At 42.4% G+C, this 20,738-nt stretch overlaps 1 protein-coding gene across 1 annotated transcript in view; it reads left to right on the top strand.

Annotated features, from left to right (window-relative positions):
• LOC311048542 (copine-9-like) overlaps positions 1–20,738 on the top strand; it is a gene marked incomplete at both ends in the record, with an annotated part of 130,705 nt that overhangs the window by 102,968 nt on the left and 6,999 nt on the right. Inside the window, 4 exons of the mRNA XM_084061801.1 lie at positions 2,324–2,505; positions 5,220–5,347; positions 13,929–14,031; positions 16,185–16,242. Of these exons, the coding sequence (XP_083917927.1) occupies positions 2,324–2,505; positions 5,220–5,347; positions 13,929–14,031; positions 16,185–16,242 (471 nt within the window). The remainder of the gene's footprint in view (positions 1–2,323; positions 2,506–5,219; positions 5,348–13,928; positions 14,032–16,184; positions 16,243–20,738) is intronic.

Genomic DNA, 20,738 nt, shown 5'->3' with positions numbered 1-20,738 from the left:
TGACACATGCAAGTATCTGACAATATATAAAGTCACTATACCAACTTGATGAGGCAGTATTGCTTTGTTTTAAAAAATATAAGGTTTTCTTAATTTCCTGAAAAACGTATATTTTGTTTTTTCGTTTCCTGAACAATGAGCGTTTTGGAGTTAGCAGTTTCGCGCTGGACAGCAGAGATATACTGTGTTGTTTACGCAAACTTAGGTGGCAGCTACTGAAGGAAAAATGCTGTTGGTGACCTATACAACCAATTTTTTTCTTTTTTCTTTTTATGCACATGTACATTGACACGCACGTTGTACTCTTTCTCCTTAAATCTTTTTACGTTTTCTATCATTATTCTATTGTTGTTATTACCTATGCTGCTGCATTGTCTGAAGGAAGCCAAACCAAAATAAGTTTTACTCATATGTACCTGTACACAAGATGTAACAATAAAGTACAACCTTGAACCTTGAACTAGTTCAGACAGTCAGGACATCTATGGTTGCAGGACGTCAGCAAAAAGAGCCCAAGTGTGGCTATTCTGATGGCAGACCCCTGACCAGTGTTGGTGCCAAGTTTGGTGCGGATCGGAGCAACGGCGCGCCTCAGAGGTTCAGTAATGAGTAATGATCTGTTGGATATGTCCACACAGAAATACAACTTTTTAGGAGGAAATAGGCCTATCTATGGCACTCCAACTTTAACATATGGACCATATTCTTTACATGTTTTAATAACCCTCCAATTCCATGACTAATATTGCAGTACTCTTAATCATAGTATTAATGCTCTGAACATTACATTTAATCCAAGTGTAGCATCCAAGCTGGTCAGAGCCCTCATCTGAAGGTACAAGCGTCGTTACCACTGGTCGAACGTCAAGGGACATCTGCTAGACTGGGGCGACAGGAGTTGAACCCGCGGGTTCCCGTACACCAGGCAGTCACCACACTATCCAGTCAGGTCCAGGCCCGCTAGCAAGCGGACATCTACAGTACCTGTATTGAAGAGTTACATAACTTAACATAATTAGTTGAAGTTGAGTTGAGTTAAAAGGTGCTCCAGACTATAGCTGACAATCAGTTCTTGGCGTTTTTCTGCACTTTGTGTGAGAGGAAATACATCTACCCTACTGGGGGAATACATGAATGGAATGAATAACATTATACTGTTTGGTTATCGTCCTCGCAAAAAGACAACTCTGTAATGAATGCTGCTCTTTGAATTGTTGAACACCCATCAGTGGGCAGGGCCTTACAAAATTTTACGTGTGTTTTGTTTGTCTGCAACATTGCAATGCTGGCTTGGTGTGTAGTTCAACCTTAAATACCGAACAGACTGAACTTGTGACGTACCAATACCATATACCTCCTATCATAGTGACTTAATATGTAATCACCTCGCTCAAAATAGAAATTGTGCTGCGCCTGATGTGATTGCAACTCAATAACCAGGAAAAGTATTGTTAAGAGAATGTGAAACATCTTGATAATCTTCTGGGTAATCCAAGTTATTTTTTTGCAGATAATGTTTTAGTTACACCAGAATTGTTATTGTAAAACAGTTTTTATGGTAAGTGTTTCAAAACATCACTATTTCCATTTGGCAATGGACACAGATGAGTAAGAGAGAACGTGCTTTGGTGAGACTACAAGTGGGCGGTGAAAAAGTAAAATTCAGTAATTACAGTGGTTACATAACTTAACATAATTAGTTGAAGTTGAGTTGAGTTTTTTTCTGTCTTGTGTCTTTAGACCTGCAGCTCAGTTGAGTCAGTCCAACGTGTCATCGTCCAGGTCGATCAAGCCATAATACAGAGGCCGGTGTTTGTGGCAGCTAGTACACTACAGTCCCCTTCATACTGTACCTACACCTTAGCTTTGACCTTAGGTCTTGTATTTGTTGGTGATTGGTGATAGGCGGTGATGTTGCTTTGTTCAGCAGTCTAATGGTAGTCGGGTGGAATGAACCTGGCATGGTGTTGTCCTTGATACTGCAGTTCTTTCTACTGTATTTCCTTTCCTCATCTCTTTCCTGAAAACTACAAATGTACAGATGTGGCTTGTATAAAAAACTATTTCACCCACCTGTTTATCATCAAAATCTGTACCTGATGCTCATTTTAAAGCCTATGCAACTTGTCCATCTTACTACTTATCCTATCCTGTGTGTGTGTGTGTGTGTGTGTGTGTGTGTGTGTGTGTGTGTGTGTGTGTGTGTGTGTGTGTGTGTGTGTGTGTGTGTGTGTGTGTGTGTGTGTGTGTGTGTGTGTGTGTGTGTGTGTGTGTGTGTGTGTGTGGGTGGGTGCACCCGTGCATGCGTGGACCTCCTCTCTAGGTAATCCATCCCAGCCCACGTCACTGCATTACATGAATCCTTATCAGATGAATGCCTATGCCATGGCTCTTAAGGCTGTGGGTGAGATCATCCAGGACTATGACAGTGACAAGCTCTTCCCTGCATATGGATTCGGTGCCAAGCTTCCCCCAGATGGAAAGATTTCCCACGGCTTCCCACTGGTGAGAGTGAGAGAAAAAAAACACTCTGTGTCTCTGTCTGTCTGTCTGTTTGCATACACATTGCATTTGTTTACAGTATTGATAATAAGTGAGGTATTTCTGAGAAAAGTTAACAACTGTGTACACTGTATTAGGTAACTATATATATATATATATATATATATATATATATGTATATATATATATATATATATATATATATATATATATATATATATATATATATATATATATATATATATCTGGCTGACTAATGAGCTCTCTCTAATTGCCAACATGAAATGTATCCATCTGTCACATGCAAGACCTTGTTGGCCGATGAGCCCAGTTCCATTTTGGATTTAATTTCCATGCCTGAAGTTTCGCTACATCTATTCCCTGAGTAGGCTAATACCAGTTTGACTCCATCAGAAAAAGACACTTCTACATTAAGCAAGAGCTTGCAGGGTTTCAAGTACTGAGACCCCTCTGCGTTTGTTTTTCTCACCTTCCTTCTTAGACTAATGTTCCTTCAGTACCTGAATTGCATAGTTTTGACAAGTGAGTGGGTAGAGAGGCCTTCTGGAAATCGTAAGGTCACCTGTCAGCCCCCCGGGCCGCCCAGTCTGTGTCTAAGTGTCCCTGAACAAGACACTTAACCCCTAAATGCTCATCGGGCGCTGTATTAGCACCCATTTCTCCTAATAGTTGTGCAGTACAGTATGTGCAAATGAACAGTGACAAATACCCCAAAATAACAACTAAAATGGAACTAAATTATTATTATTTATTATTATAAGGTCTTGACCTTGTTGCAGCAAAATCAACACAACACAGAACTGGCACAATAGGCCAAGGCACAAAGACAGGTGAACAGAGAAAATAATTACTGTGCAGTGGGAACGTTCAAGCTCACAAGGCGGAGTAGCCTTATTGTTTGAGCAAGGTAGAGGAAAGGAGGACGAAAACACTGTGAGTCACACAGCACCTTCATGCAGGAAGTGGAAAACAATTTGATAGATTTAGGGGGAGTTATGGTTGAAGGCGAACAGAACAGAGCGCACGACCAGACAGGCAAACAACAGGACAGAAAGAGTCTTTGAGGACACAGTGTTCTCGCAATTATCAAAGCAGCAAAAATGACACTTCGATTCCAAAACTCTTACAGTATTTGCCTGCACAAATAATTCAGAGGGAATTGATTGAGTAGTGGGTGGGAGAGACTCTTGGAAGCACATAAAAAGAGCCTTGCTTTTAAGAGATGCATCAGCAAGGTCTTTATCATAAGACAAAACATCTCACTAAAACACCCGAACTCCTCTGGCCTGAAACTGCTGTGCTATTTTCATTTCCTTTTTGTTCTTCCTTTTCCCGAGAACCTGTGGTCGACTGTACTGTCAGTGTCTGGCTTGTCTATATGCCTCTCTTGGTTTCCATATGGGTGGCCATATCAGCTTTACCAATTAGAATTCACCCCAGCATGACAAAGCCTAGAGTTGCGTCATGCAAAGGCAACTCTAATTACCAAACTATTGTTAAAAGACTGAGGGAAGAACAGCATGCCTTTTAGAGTTCCCTCCTGCTGCTTTTGAGTCTTTGAATTTGAAAGATCAGATAAATTATGTCTTTTGGAAATTGCACTGGTTACTCATGGAACTGTGATAAAGAGAACAACATTTGGTGCTTGCAAGATGTCAAAACACACCAAAATAAACGACACAGAAATATACTATTAAATGTGCCTGCATATTAAAGGTGTACTGTATACATAGGAGCTGGTCTTGAAATGACCCAACAGCAGCATCAGGCAACTCCTAACTAATCAAACAAAGAACACAAGAACCTGGGATGAGAGGGACGGTTTGTAGAAATAAACGAGAGGGAAAAAAAGACTGATCTGATCAATAAGTAATATGCAGTAAAATGAAGAGGCAATCTCAATCAAAAGAGATCCTACTGATACTACAAAAGAAAGACTTGAATTTCATTTCACCCATACCAAATATATAATGTATATACATTATCTATTAATGTCTGCCCGTCCGTCTGTCCGTCCGATGAGACTGGATGGACTGGATAAGAAAATAACCTTGAAATGCAAATGTTTGCTCTACTGCAATTGAATGTAAGTCTTTCCAAATGAAAATTTCAGCAGTGATTACCCACTTCTGTTAGGGTGATGACCTTATTTCTTTTAATTTCCTTTCTTCACAGAGAGAGAATAGGGCTTCTTACTGGTTCATCACATGTCTGTTGAAATGATATTCAGTACATAGTCTGAAAAGCCTGGGTTGAGCGCAGACTGACTCACACTCATTAGTGAATAAGCCGAGTAAATCTGAGCTCGATTGTTTCTGATCTCCGATAATGTGCTGTTAGAGTTGTTCTTCAACTTCTTTGCAGAGTTATGACTCTTCAGTATTGTAAAAGCAAGGTCACAAGGGCCAGGATGTATTCAACATGAGTAAAAGAGACGTCAGCTACAGATTTGTATTCACTTTTCTTTGTATAATATTAAGAGTATGCAAGTTCTTGACATGTTGCTAAGGGTGCCTAAATGGTTTCTTACATTATACCTTTTGACTACCTTTTGAAGTCTTTCTCATCAGTGAACAAACCCTGAATAAGATAAGATAAGATAAGATTGCACGATATAACATGACATAATATAACATATTACCATGCATAGCTTCACAATGCCTGCACAAATTCAGCATTTGTGCTCTCTGCCATAGAACTTCAACACGGAGAACCCAAACTGTGTGGGTATCGAGGGGGTGCTCGAGGCCTACTTCCAGAGTCTGCGCAGCGTTCAGCTATATGGCCCCACCAACTTTGCCCCTGTCATCAACCAGGTGGCACGGTGAGGCACGCCAACACATCATAACACACACAGGATACATATGCACACCAACACCAACACGTGCGTGCGCGCACACACGCACACACGCGCACGCGCACGCACGCACGCACGCACACACACACACACACACACACACACACACACACACACACACACACACACACACACACACACACACACACACACACACACACATACACACACACACACACACACACACACACACACACACACACACACACACACACACACATACTGTATACCCGTATGCTGTGTATTCACAGTACTATGTACAATATTATACCAATACTCTCTCTTTCTCTCTCTGCACACACACGCACATTTCCATTTGTTTCACTTGCGTGTCGCTTGTCTTTTTCCATCAAGGGATTCCAGTTACTTATGCATGCACATTATGTATTCATGCTGCAATACATGAATACATAACACATATCTGAAGACATGTGGAATGCGGAATGACCCCCCCGCCCCCCCCCCCCCCAAAAAAAAAGAAAAAGGACTGCAGTCTCCCCATTTTCTGCCGCAGTCTTAAAACTCTTCAGCTCACCCCTAAACAATTCCTTGTATCACTTCTTGATGCCTATTATTTTGGAAAAAAAACTATTCTATGCAGATGTTACTTGTTCACATAAGCTATGTCTGTAATTTTTGATAGCATGTTGTTTACATGGTAGGATTGATGTTTACCTGGTATCCTATTTACTTTGTAGCAATGATTTCTGTGTAATCTATTTACTTGACCATTTACCCAGTCATTAGTTGACTTAGTTTCATGTCATTTACCACGATCTTGCACTTTTCCCTCTGAATAAGAGCATGTGCTAACTGGCTTAATTGTAAAGTCATAATCATAGAGACGTCATAGCAGAAAATACAATCGAGAGAGAGAGAGAGAGAGAGAGAGAGAGAGAGAGAGAGAGAGAGAGAGAGAGAGAGAGAGAGAGAGAGAGAGAGAGAGAGAGAGAGAGAGAGAGAGAGAGAGAGAGAGAGAGAGAGAGAGAGAGAGAGAGTTTAAAAAAGGTTTGAGGGCAGTTCAAGAGGTAATAGCTCTCCCTCTCTCTCTCTCGCTCTCTTTCTTCCAACCTCAATTTTGACGTAATCTCCCTGCAGACTTAATTATTATACTGGCAGAAAGAAAGTATTGATACATTAATAAAGAAACAGCACAGTAGTACATGGTGGAGTGGGATTTGGAAGTAAAGAGGGGGAAATACATTACAATAGATACACTATTCTGTAACACAAAAAAGAATAGTGTCAAATATGGATACATAATGAATAATACATAAATAAATATGAAACGGTAAGAGAGGAAATAAAAAGCATGTCCCTTAGCAGAGATTTGTATCTGTTTTGGTGTATAGGATTCCCATAACCACAAACTCATAATAATTGGCTTAGTGAACCTACATACATGGCTCAAATGGTCCATGCATTCTTAATAACAACACTGAATTTGCTGGGTCCGTTTGCAGGATTTAGTCTGAGCTGCCGAATCCCCTGTGTTAGCAATAGACAGTAGAATAGTTTGTCATACAGGAAAGTTGGGTCTCAAGAAAGTTCTACTCCGCTCTTAGGAGTAATACTGTAGGTTCCCAGTGGTGTAATTCCACGGTCACTCTCCAAAAACAATGGGATTACATTACATTACATTGCAGTCATTTAGCAGTCGCTTTTATCCAAAGCGACTTAAAATAAGTGCATTCAACATAGGTAGGGAACACAACACAACTGAGAGACAAAACTACTAATCACCAGAAGTCTTAAGTGCATTTTCTGCAAAAACAAGCAACCAAGAGTATACCTAGCACCTAGGTAAAAGTGCAATATATCAGCTACCTACTTTCTTAAACAGATAAGACAAAATAGCTAAATCAAATGAGCAAGAGCTAAAACAAATAAGTGTATCGACTAAACAAGATCCAATAAAACAATAAAACAAGAGTTCGTACAACAAGTAGGCCAGGCAAAGAGGAAGGGTAGTGTTTCCTGAAGAGGTGGGTTTTCAGCCTGTGGCGAAAGATGGGCAGTGACTCTGCTGTCCTGACACCAGTGGGAAGTTCATTCCACCACTGTGGGGCCAGAACAGAAAAAAGTTGTGACCGTGTAGATCGACCAGAAGGACCCTTGAGTCACGAGGCAATCAGTCGGCCCGAGGTGGCAGACCGAAGTGGTCGGGCAGGGGTGTAAGCATCGACCATAGCCCGGAGGTAAGAAGGTGCTGTTCCTTTCACTGCCGAATCCATTACATGCCGAATCCACCAAAGCATTCCTGTAAGAATGAATGCAATTATTTGAAATAATAGACCCTTTTCACAATAGCCGTAGGTATTACGCCCAGTCCACACCAATGATTTGCAATAATGCAACAACACCGTTGCAATACGTTGCAGAGAGACATTGCAGCAGTCTGAATTGCCCCGTTGCAGGTTGGTGCAGTTTTGGGGATTCTGGTGCAAGTGGTTGCAAGTTGAATCTCGCTGCATCACAAATCATTGGTGTGGACTGGGCTTTAGAAGGTGTGTTTCATGTACTGTAGGTAGGTGTTACTATGTGCCAGCATGGACAGCTCCTGTACACTGTTAACTTCATGCTGTCACACAGAAACTACTGTTTACCGATAAAATGTGAAAAGGGTTCATTGCTTCGGGAGTGGTTTCATCTGGAATTTTACTAATTAAATAATCACTTCACTACAAACATGCTCTTGCACTCTTATTTTTCGAGGTGTTGATTTTTTTAATGGACTTCTCTGGTTAAGAGCTGCTGTCATATTTTTAGACACTTCATAAAGCAATAATACCCAGCACTAGCTAGCATGGTCTGTGGTTGTGTTATCAAATTAATGCAACACAACTCTGCTGTTTGAATGGACAGGGAGAGAGAGAGAGAGAGAGAGAGAGAGAGAGAGAGAGATAGAGAGAGAGAGAGAGAGAGAGAGAGAGAGAGAGAGAGAGAGAGAGAGAGAGAGATATTACTTCTTGAACTGTACTCCAACTTTTTAAAACTCTCTCTCTCTGTGTGTCTGTGTCTCTCTCTCTTCAATGGCTTCCTGCATGGCTGCTCATCTCATCCTTCTCCGGTGGTTTTACTACTCTTTCTTGGTTGTGGGTTGCCGGTGCCCTAGATTGCTGCTGTAGAAACTTATGGAGGTGAAACAGGGTTGAGGAGGGCTGAGGGATGACTTCCCTCAGCCTGAGTGAAGTCATCCATGTGGAGGTTTGCTTGAGCAAATCCACACTAATACTCTCTAGTCACATAACCCACAGACAAGTCCCCTCTCTGGCACTGAGTTGGAGTAACAAGTGCCATCCTCCAGCTAGAACAAGAACCCTGCAGCCAAAAGGCACCGATTCTCTGTCTCTTGTTCACTGTCAAGTGACGTCTCTTTTATTTCACCCCCATTTAGTCTAAGCACATACAGTATGTGTGACTAAAGAGGCACACGCAAATATCCACCAGGCAGGGTGGCCTATCCAGCACTGTATATGGGGGTACAATGACCACGTATGTCATGGCAGAATTGCGTTGATTAGACCCTGTACTCGGCGTATATATATTGATAATGTCTTTTTAGAATAGGTGTGGTAATATCGGCATGGAAAGCTGTCGTCCTAGTGGCTTTGTTTGAGTAACGGAGTTCAGTGTTACGGAGTGGCAGAATGAATGTTTGTCACAGCAGCAATGGATGCAGGAATTATATTATTGCATGTAACAATGTTCCACAATGATCTTCTTCACAGCATGATAAAGTAGCAGCAGGCATGCGCCAATAGTCACACTGTCTGATGCAGCAATATCAAACTGCGTTCTGTCTGTCTCCCTGTTTGTGTTGCAGGGTGCGTGCATGTGTGCACAGCGTACTGTAGGTGTGGCAATCTCTCTGTCACTCTGTTGCTGGGTTGCGCACGCATCGTAGGTATATAACAGTCTTTCTAGTGAAGATTGACTCTGATGGGTGTAGTAGTTTGCGAGATTAGCTCTGAACAGAAACATAGACACAGGGGTGAAAACATAATCTCCGGCAGCGGCCTTTGGCCTGGTGGAGATGATTATTAAGCTGTGGTGTGTGCATGTACTGTGTGTGCTGAGAATAGTTCTCTCTGTTCTTCTTCCTTCCTCAACCTTTTTCCTCTCATCTTCTCTCCCAGCCTACAATGTCAGAGCTCAAACATGGAACAATTGATTACCTCTTTTACGCTTGCCATCAGATAGCTTGTTGAGACTATGCCATGTATTACTTTTGCCTCTGGAAGGTGGAACTCTGTATTTTTAGCGGTGCCAACCGCTCTAAGCTTGACTTTGTCCGTATGTCCGTATCAGCACGGGATGATGAGCACGGGATTTTACACAGCTATAACTCCAGTTTGCAGCATGCCACCAAGTAAAAATATGGTATGTGGACTTAGACCACCAATAGGGACGAGCATGAATTGCTGAAGTTAGCAAAGAGGGGTCCAGGGACCCCCAGCGTATGTTATGTTTGTCCGTCCGTGGAAGCACGGGATGAGCACGGGATTTCAAACAGCTATAACTCAAGTTTGCAGCATGCCACCAAGTCCAAATATGGCATATGGACTTAGACCACCAATAGGGACGAGCCTGAATTGCTGAAGTTATCAAAGAGGAGTCCAGGGACCCCCAGCGTATGTTATGTCCGTCCGTCCGTGGAAGCACGGGATGAGCACGGGATTTCAAACAGCTATAACTCCAGTTTGCAGCATGCCACCAAGTCCAAATATGGTATGTGGACTTAGACCACCAATCGGGACGAGCATGAATTGCTGAAGTTATCAAAGAGGGGTCCAGGGACCCCCAAGCACGGGATGAGTACGGGATTTTAAACAGCTATAACTCCAGTTTGCAGCATGCCACCAAGTCCAAATATTGTATGTGGACTTACACCACCAATAGGGACAAGCATGAATTGCTGAAGTTAGCAAAGAGGGGTCCAGGGACCCCCAGCGTATGTTATGTTTGTCCGTCCGTGGAAGCACGGGATGAGCACGGGATTTCAAACAGCTACAACTCAAGTTTGCAGCATGCCACCAAGTCCAAATATGGCATATGGACTTAGACCACCAATAGGGACGAGCATGAATTGCTGAAGTTATCAAAGAGGAGTCCAGGGACTCCCAGCGTATGTTATGTCCGTCCGTCCGTGGAAGCACGGGATGAGCACGTGATTTCAAACAGCTATAACTCCAGTTTGCAGCATGCCACCAAGTCCAAATATGGTATGTGGACTTAGACCACCAATAGGGACGAGCATGAATTGCTGAAGTTATCAAAGAGGGGTCCAGGGACCCCCAAGCACGGGATGAGCACGGGATTTTAAACAGCTATAACTCCAGTTTGCAGCATGCCACCAAGTCCAAATTTGGTATGTGGACTTAGACCACCAATAGGGACGAGCATGAATTGCTGAAGCCCCGTCCCCTCTGTCTTCCCATTGGCTGGCCTTTAAACAGGCATAACTCAAGTTCACAGCATGCTACCAAGTAAAAATTTGGTAAGTGGACTCAGACCACCAATAGGGACGAACTGAAATGAGTTAAGCCCCGCCCCACAGGCACCGCTTCCTTCACACAGGGTGTGATTTTTTTATAAATTTGTTTAATGGTTGTCTTCCCCGACTGGCAAATTACATGAGCATGAAATTAAAGCTAAACTGTAGCAGCGATCTTGAGATCAGAACAATGCAGGCGGCTACTCCACTTCAAATTAACCGTGTATTAGAAGAACGACAGCTTGGGTGCTTTATTCACTCACTGATCCATTCATAATGTGCCAGCAGGAGCACGTCAGGAAGAAGCAACTATGTTTCAACCTTGCGGCCTTCTTCAAGTTCTTTAACTTGAAGAAAGTCGAAACGTTGTTGTTTTTGCTGCTATGAATACAATTTGGAGCATTAAAAGTGAGTTGCAAGCCCCCTTTTTGCTTTGATTTTGTTGCTTTTGCAGTTTGGCTCAAGCACCGAAGGTGGAGAATATGCGTTGTTTTAGTCTTTGAATGCATTAGTACCAAACCCATGAGTTTATTATAAAGTTTGCTGCCCAGAAAACTACTCTCCAATGGTGCAAACGTTTTCATATTCCCTGATTTCACGACTGAGGTGTTCGATCAAAGCAAAGTGTTCAATGAGTTCCAGAAGAGGTGCAGGTCAGCCCATCTTTGGTACGGCTTTGTACACCCGGCCAACTGTTGCATAGCGGTGGCAAAACATTCTCACTCCAACTCATCAAATACGTCCGCTTGGTCAAAGGCACAGGTATCTTTTTCCAAGACTGTGAGTGTGAGTGCCCGCTAGCGTCTTTTATTTCGATGCCCTTGGTGGCCCAATGCATTTTTTTTCGTCTTTAAATTTAGAGTAGTCAATTATTTGTACCCCTTTTTCTCCCCAATTTAGTCGTTATGCCAATTGATTCCTCCCCACACACATTTCTGTGTTGTCACTGCTGTCGTATCCTACTGACTCACCTGCCAGTGAGGAGCCCCCACCAGGAGGACGTAGAGCCTTCGTCCTACTCCTCTCGCCCAACACTCCCCGCTGACAGGTGCCGACCCAGCCCGTAGGAGTATGTGCAATGACAGATATCTCCCTCCCCGCCCGGCTTCCCTCCCTCGAACACGGGCCAATTGTGTTCGCGTAGACGCTCGACAAAGCCGGATGCACCACGGTGGATTCGAACCCACAACCTCCGTGGTGCATTTTAATTTAGACGCCCACAGTAGTACAATATATTTAAATACCATATTTAGATGCCTATGGTTGTACAATATATATTTATATCAAATCTAATTACAGCATTAAACAAGATTCTTGTCATGTGTCCTGCGCTCAGCCCCAAGCCAGGCAGAGAGTGTGAGCCAATCAAATAGTGAATCAGACAGCAGGGCTTCCTTCTCCCTGCTGGAAGCCTACCATTACTTGCCGCACGCACGCATGCACGCACGCACGCACGCACGCAGGCAGGCACGTACGCACACACACACGTTCACAAACGTTCAAGCCTGTCTAGAACAAAAATAGTCCATTATTCAACTGTATGGAGAAAAACAGACAGCCTAGGTAGCAGCTATTACCTGGACATGCAGCATAATTCCAGGCCTTTTCCCAAATTGCTTACGCACTAAAATTAAAGGTAACACGATTAGTGAAACCTAACACTCAAGGAGCAAAACCATATGCACAACTATAAGTACATTCGCAACCTCACATTTTTAGCAAAACACTAAACACACTTCTCTACTAAATGAGCAGAAATCTAACATGATTCTTTAACCATTTCAAAGCACTGATTTTCAAAAAAACACATCTACGAGCCAATTGATCAAACACATCCATCAGGTATTCAGACGCATAGGTGCATAATTGTAAACTCACCATATATTCAAGTGTAAGCACTATACAAAGGTCTCACACACACGCACGCACACACGCACGCACGCACGCACGCACGCACGCACGCACGCACGCACGCACGCACGCACGCACGCACGCACGCACGCACGCACGCACGCACGCACGCACGCACGCACACACACACACACACACACACACACACACACACACACACACACACACACACACACACACACACACACACACACACACACACACACACACACACATACAGACACACACACACACACACGCACAAACACACACACACTCATATTCCCTGATTTCACGACTGAGGTGTTCGATCAACAGAAGAGGTGCAGGTCAGCCCATCTCTGGAACGGCTTTGTACACCCAACTGGCCAACTGTTGCATAGCGGTGGCAAAACATTCTCACTCCAACTCATCAAATACGTCCGCTTGGTCAAAGGCCAAAAGACAGATATCTCCCTCCCCGCCTGGCTTCCCTCCCTCGAACAGAGGCCCGTTGTGTTCGCGTAGACGCTCGACAAAGCCGGATGCACCACGGTGGATTTTAACCCACAACCTCCGTGGTGGTGGGCAGTGACTTTACCACTGCGCCACCCGAGCGCCTACCCCAATCGATTTCTATTGAAATCCCACAGCATTTTAATTTAGACGCCCACAGTAGTACAATATATCTAAATACCATATTTAGATGCCTATGGTTGTACAATATATATTTATATCAAATCTAATTACAGCATTAAACAAGATTCTTGTCATGTGTCCTGCTCTCAGCCCCCAGAGAGTGTGAGCCAATCAAATAGTGAATCAGACAGCAGGGCTTCCTTCTCCCTGCTGGAAGCCTACCATTACTTGCCGCACGCACGCACGCACGCACACACGGACACGCTTACACAAACACAATCAACTTTTGGCATTGCCTGTTATATATAAATTACATAATCTCTTATATTGGCAGTCTGTCTGATTAAATGTGCTCATGTTTCACACACACTCCAATATAAGCCCACTGCTTTCTCCCTCTTCTATCTAACCTGTGTGTGTGTGTGTGTGTGTGTGTGTGTGTGTGTGTGTGTGTGTGTGTGTGTGTGTGTGTGTGTGTGTGTGTGTGTGTGTGTGTGTGTGTGTGTGTGTGTGTGTGTGTGTGTGTGTGTGTGTGTGTGTCAGGTGTGCTGCAGACTTGACGGATGGTTCTCAATACTTTGTACTGCTGATGATCACGGACGGCGTCATTTCAGACATGGACCAGACGAAAGAGGCCGTGGTGAACGTGAGTTGCACAAACACCGCCCTCAATCAAAACACATTGATCTGTCCCGGGGAGAAACCTTGGAAGCTTGGGTTCAGAAGGGTTTACGTGGTATTTTGATGACGAAATTGAACTGCTGAATGACATCCGACCCAGTCCCAAAACACCTACATTAACTGAAATTGTGTCTGAAGTGGAATTGAACAAGAAAATGCCAGAGTTAGGGACTTCAATAAGATTGGACGTGTGTTTTCCTTCTTGTACAGTTACTCAAAACCTATTCACCACTTAAACCATATACGGTACGTATACTTAGTTGACTGGAGTCCCCCAAGGCCCCCTCCTGTTTTCGCTCTACACTAAATATTTTTGCCAAAAATAGCTGACCAACAACCTCACAACATGTCGCATTGCAAAGCTTTGTGAGCCTGTAGATATGCTATTTTCACTGAATATTTGCCCCAGAATGGGGACGCTAGTGTACATGAGGTTAATTCTGTAGTTGAAGACTTCAAATAGAACTTTGGGTACTACATGATCTTGCACTAATAGGAGCTTATAGGAATGAATAGGAAGGATTTCATAAGGTCCAGGCAAACTCATGGAGGTAACCCAGAGGTAACCCAGAGGCTTCTCAGGATCCTGGGATTGCAGGCCTACTGTATGTACCTATGTTTAGTCGATATTTAAGAGCCTGGATAGTCCTTCAAGGCTCACGCTGGAGCTATCACTCGATCATGTAGGTTGACACTTTACAACCGCATGGAACTGCACCCCCTCGGATCCTTGGTGAATGGCAATACGTGTGCCAAGTTTGAAGTCGATCGGTCGGATGGTTCTCGAGATATGTGAACTTCAGATGGATACACAGACGGACAGAGATGTTGCACATTTATAGTAGCATTAATGCAAGAACAATGGCTTTTTCACCATGCTAACTTTCCAGGAAGAGAAAGGTTGTAGTTTCTATTAGCTCAGTTGGAAAATAAGCAGGTTTCTGAACTCTCCATAGCCCACCAATGAGACGCAAAGTGAGTAGACAGACATTATGCCATCTTATAATATAAAGAGCATTAGTGAGGACTAATTATGAAGATTAAGAAAATGGGTGAAGTGCTCCCTCAAGCATAGCTTACTGTGTTTGACAAAAGGATGTGAGGGTGTGGGGGATTTTATGTACAAGTGTATCACTTGTTATAAATTTCTCTTTATGAATGTCTTGTTAGTTATTATTAATTAGTTAAATTAGTCACTATAATAATACAAATCCCACTAAACAACAAAATGAGAAAGAGAGGTTAAGTGAAGTGAATATAAATCTGTATTAAAGATTAGAGGCAAGTATATTTATTACATGTATGTACTATACATTGTATTTATGAATACATGTGTGGGTGATACAAAGAGTTCACATGTGTCCTGCACAGTAAAGTCCTCTGTGTTAATGTATCAATTGTTTACAAATGTAACGAAATGGATCTTTATGGGTCCATTTTAAGGTTAATTATGTCCTTACTTGTACACTCTGAATTAGTACAAAACCTTCCACACCTGGATTAAAAGTAAAACCAGGTGCATAGGTGAAACGGTGAACAACATCAACAATAAAAGCTTACCCCCACATTGCCAGCTTGCATGGTACATGAAGGATAGTTATTAAGCAACGTTTTGGTCACACACGATGCCTGAGGAACCATAGCAAACTTTTTGGACTTCTTCCATTGAAATGCTGATTCTATTTGAACTTGAAAGCAGCACTATGTACTGTAACTATGCAAGTGCTGACATTTTTACCATTCAGGTAATAAAGCCGGCCTGCTTGGATACGTTTTTACCTTGACCATCAGCTCAGAATTCGTGTCAGATCCTGTGTCTAGGTGAGACATGGCCTTTGACACGATCTAAATGTCTCAATAGAAGAACAGGGAGACAAAATACAACCACCCCAATTGTATATGTTTTATTGTTTTAACATAATCTACCATACAGATTGGACAAAATTTTATTTGATGCATTAAAAAAAGTTACATAGTGAGGTTTTAAATACATTTTCTAATCTACATCATATACTGTTTTCAGCGAGCCCACACAGTTTCTACAGGAACTGCCTTTTCTAGCTAACTCTATGAATGAAGTTAACGGTCAGGATTTTACTGTCTGTGCTTTCTCCACAGGCAGCCTCGTTGCCCATGTCTATCATCATAGTAGGTGTGGGACCTGCTGAGTTTGATGGTAAGATAATGTTTTATTTGTATATAGTGTGTGCATGAGTCTGAGCATGTGTGAAATATGGCACTTATTGCCAGGCAGGACTAGAGCTTGGGTGACTCTCTCTCCAGCCTTAAACCCACAATATAAAATCACAAGTGTTAATTACCTAAGAGTGTGTGACCAAATGGACCTGTGAAGGGTAGCCAAGAGGAGTAGCTGGGCATCAAACCTGGGACCTTCTGATTTCCAGATGGCTGATCAATAAACTGAGTCTGGCGCCCCCGGGATGATTTGGGGGGAAAAGTAATTTTTCGCAACCATTTACATTACATTACATTACAGTCATTTAGCAGACGCTTTTATCCAAAGCGACTTACAATAAGTGCATTCAACATAGGTAGGGAACGAAACTACTAATCACCAGAGGTCTTAAGTGCATTTCCTGTAAAAACAAGCAACCAAGAGTATACCTAGCGCTAAGGTAAAAGTGCAATATATCAGCTATCTACTTTCATAAACACATGAGATACAATAGCCAAATCAAATGAGCACGAGCTAATAGATCCAATACAACAATACAACAATAGTTCCTACATTATCTGTATGGCAGCCGCTCTCTCACTACTCTCTCGCCGCTATCTCTCCTACCACTATCTGTACTGCCTGCTGCGTGACAGCTTGTTGTGTGTACTTAGAAAACAATAGATGGAAGTTAACCACCCAGTGTGCATAAAGACTGCTAGGGGCTCAATTACATCGTCAGACACAGTACAAACACACAAATCTACTAAAATGTTTAAGAAATAGTGAAAATAGTATCTGCTATTTTCACTAGTTTGGGTCACGGGCAAATGTCTAATTTCTCTTTTGTGTCTTGAGCTAAAAAGTTTAGTAACCACTGGTCTATCTGACTGGTCCCGCGTACTCACGCTCATGCTGGATTTTTCAGAAAATGACAATGTCATTTTTGCACTCCTAATATTCAGAGAAACTTACCATGTTGCATATTGACTGGCAGCCAACCTTATTATGAGGGGGAAAATGACATAAGCTATATACAATAGGTATACTAGGGCTTTCACGACTAGAGATTTTTACAGGTCGACTAATTTGACCCAGTAGTAGTCGACTAGTCGACTAGTCGAAATTTAAATTTAAAAAAAAATTACAAAAAAAAACAAAAGTTTTTTTTTTTTGGGTGGCACTGTTTTAATACCATCCTACTACTATATTACTATTATTATTATCCTCCTGCCCTTATTTTTATGGCGTTTTAAGGGAAGCGCTTCTGGCACAGCAGCACAGCACCACAGCAGCGTCTCCAAGGATCCCCATGTCCAATCCAATAGGCTTTTATTGGGCATGCTTTTGACCCCCTTTTGATAAAAAATAAAGTCAGGAGGATAATAATAATAGTAAGATGGGCCATTACTATAGCATTAAAAATTAAATTAATTTTTTTCAACTATTCGACTAGTACCAACAAGGTCGACTAGTGGTTATACTAGTCGACTAGTCGACTAGTTGGTGAAAGCCCTAAGGTATACAGATACTTGAGTTGGACCTGTTGCACATCCAGTAGATTACTGTAACATGTACATTAGTTATAGTAGTAACCGTCGAAATAGGAGAAACATCATTCAGGTGGCAAGATTTATGACGATTTATCAGAAGGTCAGTTCCTTTACATATTGAATGAACAGGACTCACACTTTAGTAAACTTGTTATATGTATGTATGTCTTATATGTTAAGTTGGAGAAAACCAGGACAACACGTCCTGTATCCATTTCTTGAAGGGTGGGTGTATGTTGGATTTCCAATTCATGAGAATGAGTCTGCATGCTACAGTATGAGGATACTATATGCTATTGCTTTGTTCTGTGTATTTGTGGTATGAGTTTCTACTGGTGTTACTCCAAAGATGGAGGTAATTGGGTTGGGTTCAAGAGGAGTATTTCATAGAACTAAAAGGCAGTTGAATATGGAGGACCAAAAATCTTATAGTCTAGGGAGGGGCAGGACCAGAACATGTGGCCTAATGAAACTTGGTCGCTGCATCTAGAGCAGGTGGGGTTCCCAGGCTTACCATATTTAAGGGCGGATTCACACTATGGTCCGGGGTGCGCACCCTGGACCACTTGGCAGATATTGTGATAGTGTGAACGTTGCGTATCGTTCCCCGAAACGGATCACCGTACCGTACCCAAGACCGCCTCCCGAGGTAGTCTCGGGTCCGATTGCTGCGGACTCGGGAACGGAACGCTGCAATGTGAATCCATCCGTAGTGACAGGAGGAAGTGGACTGCTAATCATATATCATTTATATATTTTTATAATAACACATTATTTTAGCTGGGTTATACCTTCTCATAGTTCTACTTGAATGTTGACAAGAAATAATAATCCTGCTAGTGTTTGAGTAGCGCGAGCCGTGAAAAAACATAAACAAAAAACACATGTGTAGCAAACGCTGCCACTAGGATAAATATGCCAAGGATTAGTCTGTGACGTCACTGCTAAAATACCAAGGATGCATCAGTGACGTCGCTATCATATTGATAATAACAGAGACGCGAGAGACGACGTTACATTTTGAGGTTTCAAAGACCAACGCACACACTGCTTTGGTTGTGTATTGTTGTTCTGTTATTATTATAACTCAAGACAACGTCAGGAACACAGTCAAACTTTATTATTCACTCTACACTCTGACAAGTGACTCTTCTTCTGTGAATGACATTCTCTATCTCCCAAAGCCCCATAGTCAACAGCGCCCCCATGAGGCACATATTTACCATTACTGTTAAATGAAATGTTCTCAGGTGCGGAAGAATCTTGGCCAATGTGAATACTGGCCAGCTGGGAGAGGCCAATCGTACTCGGGAACGGTTCGAATCAATCGGACCCAGTCTGAATCCACCCTAAGTCGCTGTTGGTGGATCAATATCTTTGATAATATTATATGTACTGGAGATTAAACGCCTATAAAATGTATACACAATTTTATTGCTGATGCGTAGATTCTTTATGTGTAGGTTTGGTGTGAGTAGAGAAAATTTTGTCACAAAGCTACAAGCTTGAAGATATCCAAGAAAGTGCGATTTTGGCATATCATGCAAGACATAAAGTATTTGTCGTCAGATAAGTCTTCAAAGAAGATTCATCAAGTTATTTTTAAAAGACAGGGGAGAAAAGCCATTCATCTGATTCAGATCGAAATGTGTGTGAAATTGTATCCAGATTGTAAAGAAACAAGACATTAGGGGATTGGGAAAAATCTTGGTATTAGTGCATGCTGACCATGAAGCAGATAATAAAGAGATTGGGGAGATTATGTATGTGAAGTGAATTCCATTGTTGCCCATGTAGGGCCATTTTTAACAGGACATGCTGTCAACCAATATAGAGATATTTGCTGCCCAGTAATAAGAATAAGAAGAAAGAATTAGGAAGGTGCAGACCTCCTTTAGATTTAGGTCTTTCCAAATATATCTTCTTTATTGGAGGGGTTGATTGGTTCCATACAAGAGTCACCTCATTTATCTTAGGATACAGACTAAGGCACAATTAGTGTATAGCAACACTGAATGTCAACAAGAGGATGATAATAATAGCATGTTAAGATGAATTTTGCAATTACTCTCCACGTGTGTGTGTGTGTGTGTGTGTGTGTGTGTGTGTGTGTGTGTGTGTGTGTGTGTGTGTGTGTGTGTGTGTGTGTGTGTGTGTGTGTGTGTGTGTGTGTGCGTGCGTGCGTGCGTGCGTGCGTGCGTGCGTGCGTGCGTGCGTGCGTGTATATACAGTACTGTAGGTCATGTTTCATTGTACGTTAATTTGTACTTTTCACCCATTACAATTTAGACCTTTAGTGAACCATTAGCACCTATTCTGAAGAATTACTGGTCTATAAAGATCAATGGCTGGACCCAATGTCATTTTTCACAGAAGTATAGGCTACTTTAGTTCTCATAATGAGGATAGGATAGGAGAACATCCGTCACCTCACCAGCATGACACTTTGAGCTGAAGCAATACATCATCCATTCATAAGACTCTCCTTGCATGAAGCCCATTTTATACAGATCTGGCTTTGCTTTTGTACACAGAACCAAACAGAGCTGACATAATACTGCCCGGTGTTCCAGAATCAGAGTTGCGATGTGTGTAATAATGTGTCAGCATCTTGTGTTAACCTATTAACACATCGGGTGCCAGCATTTTTTCATAACAACTTACCGTGGGTGCCAGCATTCTCCCCATTGACTGCGCTTTGCTGTTTAACGTTTCCGCGTGCGTTACAAGCAAATCCACGCAAAAAAAAGCATCGATTCATGTTCTGCCATGAGCCTGGCTACTGCCTGGAACCATAACATTCCCCTCGCGGGTTACAACGGGGGGGGATCGCGCATCGCGCATGACCGTTTTTCCCCACAGGAAACAGATTCGGAGATATAGGCGTTTCAAAGTAGGAAATAGACAGGAAGCGGATGGGGGAAAAAAATGTGTTTCCGGTGA

This window comes from Gymnoscopelus microlampas (assembly GCF_963454915.1).
Source record: "Gymnoscopelus microlampas genome assembly, chromosome: 7".
Classification (NCBI taxonomy): domain Eukaryota; kingdom Metazoa; phylum Chordata; class Actinopteri; order Myctophiformes; family Myctophidae; genus Gymnoscopelus; species Gymnoscopelus microlampas.
This window is presented reverse-complemented; position numbering and strand designations above follow the sequence as displayed.